The sequence below is a fragment of the Gossypium hirsutum genome, chromosome D04, assembly GCF_007990345.1.
Source record: "Gossypium hirsutum isolate 1008001.06 chromosome D04, Gossypium_hirsutum_v2.1, whole genome shotgun sequence".
In the NCBI taxonomy this organism is placed as follows: domain Eukaryota; kingdom Viridiplantae; phylum Streptophyta; class Magnoliopsida; order Malvales; family Malvaceae; genus Gossypium; species Gossypium hirsutum.
In genome coordinates, this window is record NC_053440.1 from 51,170,423 (window position 1) to 51,175,466 (window position 5,044).

At 35.6% G+C, this 5,044-nt stretch overlaps 1 protein-coding gene across 1 annotated transcript; it reads right to left on the reverse strand.

Annotated features, from left to right (window-relative positions):
• Positions 1-2,272: 2,272 nt before the first annotated feature.
• On the reverse strand, positions 2,273-4,678 carry LOC107898978 (nudix hydrolase 13, mitochondrial). The gene is made up of 7 exons (XM_016824558.2): positions 4,241-4,678; positions 3,912-4,004; positions 3,741-3,824; positions 3,127-3,223; positions 2,960-3,043; positions 2,699-2,848; positions 2,273-2,609 (listed from the first exon to the last, which is right to left on the reverse strand). Exons 3-7 carry the CDS (start codon positions 3,809-3,811, stop codon positions 2,409-2,411), a joined length of 603 nt encoding a protein of 200 aa, XP_016680047.1. The 5' UTR covers positions 3,812-3,824; positions 3,912-4,004; positions 4,241-4,678; the 3' UTR covers positions 2,273-2,408.
• Between the last annotated feature and the right edge of the window lie 366 nt (positions 4,679-5,044).

A 5,044-nucleotide genomic window follows, 5' to 3' on the forward strand; every position in this document is an offset into this window, starting at 1 on the left:
GGTAAAGATGAAGATGAAGAAGATAATGAGCCAGAACCCCAACTATGAAGAAATCCTCCTCGCAACCGACACCCATCGGGTTGTGGCACACATTCGTCCTGACGACGTCGATGATTTTTTTTAAAAAAATTGTCATATAAATCATCTTTTACTTTGTTAAATTTTAATTTGTATTGTATTACATTTTTTCCATCCGTAATGTACTTATTCCAATTATATAAAAAAGTATGTTCTATTGTATTTTACATCAATAATATACTTATTTACAATCTAAGAAAAAAAATTAAAAAATTTAGAACCCAGGAATTCAGGATAATTATCAGACATCCTAGGAATCCCAAGATAATTTTCAAACATACTATCTCGGGATTTCCGGTTATGGGCTCTCACATTGTTTGTTTTTTCAATCCCTTTCTGGTTGCCTATATAAAAGGGGGTTTTGCTTCCCCCTACTCCATCAACTCTCTTGGTCACCCTCCCTTACAAAATAAAAAATTCTCTTCTAAATTTTTTTTTTGTTGAATGTTGAAATTTTTGGATGGAAAGATTTATTTGTGTTTGTGTTTGTGTTTGAGGAAGATAGTGTGATAGTTTTAAGGTGTGTTTGAGTTCACGATGATGCAGTAGCACTTGGAAACCCCCATATTTCATCTACTGTGTAGGGATCGAACCATCACCTTAGAAGCCCGTCGCATTTCAACTTGGGCTCCTAGTTCACAGTGGTTATACGATTACGAGTTGAAATATAAATAGGGCTCTCGGTTAACGGTGGTTATACAGTCACAGGTTCAAGTTTAATGTCACTGGAAAAAGGTGTTTTATAAACATCATACATAAGTTTGAGACCATAATCAAAGGAAAAAACTAAGTGGCTTTCTAGTATAATCAAATTATTCTTTTTGTCCATCTCCACAAAAGTAGTATCTTTAACCTTATTGTTCGAAACCTATGACAGAGTTGGAGGCAAGAGGACTTTCAGGGAGAGGAGTGACTGTGGTGATGGTGAAAAGCTGAAAGTCCTTTCGGGGTGACAGTGGTTGCTGTGATTAAAGAATTTATTAATAACTACAACCGTTGTCGCCCCGACTTGAGTTTTAACTTTCTCTCCACCGCCGCAGTCACTCCCCCATGAAATTCCTCTTGCCTCCAACTTTGTCACAAGTTTCGGACAATTAGTTTAAGGATATTGCTTTGGTGGAGATGGGGAAAAAGAATAAGTTGATTATACTGAAACCCCTTTATTTTTTCCTATGATTATGGTCTCAAACTTATGTACGGGTTTATAAAGCATCCTCTTACGGTATCATGAAACTTGAACCCGTGACTGCATAACTACTGTCAACTGAGCTCCAGAGTTATATTTCAACCCGTGATTTCATAACCACCGTCAACTAAGAGGCCTAATTATACTTTAACTCGTGACCGTATAACCACTGTGAACTGTGAGTTTGAGTTGTAATGCAATGGGCTTCTAAGGTGATGGTTCCATCCCAAGATGACAAATGAAATGTGTGGATCTTCGAGTACTATCGCATCATCCTAAACTCAAATATACTTTAAAACTATCACAATATTTACCTCAAACACAAACACAAACACAAATAAATCTTTCTCTCCAAATTTTTGACACTCAATACACACAAAAAAAAATTTGGAGAGAGAAACAAAAAAAAACATCTTGCTGAATGCATGTTCTATTTCTCTCTCTAAAATTGACCTATTTCCCTAAATATAAAAAAAATAGCCTAAAACTATAAATATTTTTTAAAGTTGACATTTTAATCAAATTTATCCACCATTTAAGCATAAGGTGCTATTTATCTAGTGCGAACTTGGGGTTAAGATATTCCATGTTAGGACTTATGATATTTTGGAGCATTGTTACATATAATTAAAATTTCTAATCAGAAACCTTGTGTACTTCCAAATATACAAAGGTTATCAAATCTTAGATTTGGGATTTGGGGCGTCACTGAAACCTTCCCCCCATGGTACATGGAAGCAAAAGGCATCTTTGACAGAGATGGCATCGGTGGAAAGTCCACCTGGAATCACCGCACAATATCTTTAGTTTGGCCTTTATATTGCCGCTTGCTCAATTTTCAAATGAGATATTGCTATGATTTTCATATGCCATGGAGGAAGGAAGCTAAGGACGAAGCAACGCTATGTTGAAATTTCAATATTGCAACTCATTAATGCCATTAAACTAATCTCTGTGCGCGTGTGTGTATTATTTATTTATTTGGTTGGTTGGTTCAACAAAGGAAAGTACTTGGTTGGCTGGTGCCTTTCTATCCATTCAAATAAATTAGAAGATTGATGTGATATATCCAGTATACAACAGTTAATAATGGCAAACAGCTTAACTGATAACAGTTTCACAAAAGGACTAGGACAAGGACTGGTTAACCCTGCACAATACACTTACTAAATGACTCTTCAAGGTTGGATGGTTTTGTAGAGCAACCAGCTGATAACATTTGATGTTCCACCAACTTTTCTGCCTTCTCAATATTGCTGTTCCTCTCCATTCTTCTCAAATGTTTCTCAAGAGCTTCGCTCATCCAATCGTACCGGCACAGTTTATATGCTTCTTCTGGGGAAACCTGTAAAAAAGGTTCAATAAGCATACTTCAATACATGGCTACATAAATAAAAGATGGTAAATAGGTTAATTTTCTTAGTTATTACTGACCCATTGCCTCTTGTAAGTACTCTGTTCGGCCCATGAATCGAGTTCTTCGGTCACCTCCAAGGCAAACATGTAACCTCTACAGCCACCTTCCAGGCTGCAACTGTTCTGTTTACTCTTGCTTCTAAACTCCCACACTCCCAATGGTTCCTCCTGAATACAACCAAAATGCTTCCATTATATTGAAAAACATCCATTTATGTAAAGATTGTCAGTCCCGTCATCATAAAGTTTCTATACAAATTCATAATAAATGAAACCTACATCAAGTATTCCTTTGACTCCGGCTTCCTCTAAGGCCTCTCGGCATGCTGCTTCATTAACAGTCTCATCATCTTCCCATCCACCCTGAAAATACAGCTTCACATCAAAAACTTAATCCATATATAGCATCTAATTCGGGAATGGTGAAGAGGGGAAAGTATATATACTTTAGGGAAAACAAGATCATCACGATTCGGTGTGGATATCATAAGAACACTGATCCTGCTGTCCTCAACATCCTTCTCCACTCTGTATGGAATACACCTAAGTAAAAGACACACAACGAATAAAGCATTATTTGCACTAGTGCGTGTGTTAGGTCATAGCTGATAGTACACCACTTCTTAAGATTCCAAACACTCAAATCTTATTCCTGATACTTTGCGTTAGTTTACATCACATTCACACACCACTTAATAATTAACAAGAGTGACATTGACATGCAAAAAATTAAACATTAAAGACAACTACAGCTACAGGGACAAAGGAAGTAGGAGGAAAAAGTTCCATCTCCGTTTTATTGTATATCACCAAAATTTTGACACAAAAGCAAAACCATTATCATGTTAATTACAGTAATTTTGCCCAAGGAAAAGGATGATGTTTGCCACTAATTCCTAACACCTCTAAGGAAGACAATAAAAAATCCTTTTCACCTGAAATAATGTTGTTACTATCAACACTGACAAAAACTTACTAAAATCACATCTTTAGCTTTAGGCATAACTGACATATGAAGAAGAAACCAGGAAAGAACAGTAGAGAAAATTTTGGGGATTACCCGGCAACAAGCCTCAGATTATCCTCGTACCGTTGTCTGTGTCTCCCTTTTCTTGCTGGTAAATAAGACATGATCGTATACTATCTGCATCATCCCAAAAAGGAAAAAAAAAGGTTAAAAAAGAAGATCATTAAGTTAAATTACAGAAAGAATATTAGTAAGAGTACCAACCTGGATTGTTGTTTGTGTGATCAAGAGCTGCATTCAGTGAGAGAAAAGGATACGATGACCCTTTAGGTGAAAGCAACAAATCCTGAAAGCTTTCTGGTTGATGCGCAACAAAGAATGAGTGAAAACGTTGCCATGCTCTCAGTTTTTAATAAGAAAGAACAGGAAACTAGCAAGTCAATAACGGCAACGCATAATACTGAATCTTTACAAAGCTTTTATTTTTTAAATTTTTCAGAAGAAACTTTTAAACAGAAAGAAACGCTTGATTGCTCCTTCAACGAAACTGTCATGTTTTACCAGAGAGCAAAAAATCAAAGGATTACCCTTACCTGCTGGCTTTTTGTTTAGTAGTAAAATTAAACTTCCAGGAACTGCTGTTTATTCAATTAAAACTGCGAGCTTTTTCTTGTCATCATTATTGAACCATAAACCACGATCTTCATCTTCTTCAAGAGCCGAAAGGAAAAAGGAAAAAAAAAACAAAAAGATACTAAAAATTATATCGTAGAGCTTCTTTTTTTTATAAGGCGAGGAACGTGTTCCATAATGGAATTATCATCAACATCATCAAAGCAGGCTAGGGAAAGGGCTTTTATTTTGGCCATGTATTTTTAAGTTATAGTACGTCATCGTCATGGAAGGCCCCGTCTCACTCATACTTGTTTTCCTTCGAGACTTGGGGTTGACTTATGCAAACCCCCTTTAAGTTTAGTTTTGATATTCATTGGAGATTGTTTATGCTTCTGATAATGTGTATTTTACATGCAAGTCTAGCAATTGCGGAAATCCTTAAAAATTTAGATCCCAAATTTATAACTAGAATTGAAGTTTGAGACCATCTCTTCCAAAATCAAAGGAAAAAAAGAAGTTTGTTTTTGGCTTTTCACCCAAATAAGAAACTATTGTGCATTAGTATGTCAATTTTGAGGAGAATATCAACCACAAAACGAAATGCCAAATGGAAGAATACAAAGTTCCTTCCCTCTTCAAAAATTGTCGATTACCTATGGTATTATGATATCGGTTAATAGAACTTATTTAAAATTAGGGTAAATTACATCATTGGTCGCTAAATTATGGGTATATTTTTTATTTTGATAACTTAACTAAAAAAGTTCAATTTGGTCATTAAA

Coding starts and splice junctions, on each gene's coding strand:
- LOC107898978 (XM_016824558.2), bottom strand. CDS start 3,811: ATGTCTTATTTACCAGCAAGAAAAGGGAGACACAGACAACGGTACGAG. Junction 3,224..3,740: donor AATCTGAGGCTTGTTGCCGG/GTAATCCCCAAA, acceptor TCTTTTACTTAG/GTGTATTCCATACAGAGTGG. Junction 2,610..2,698: donor GTACTTACAAGAGGCAATGG/GTCAGTAATAAC, acceptor CCTTTTTTACAG/GTTTCCCCAGAAGAAGCATA.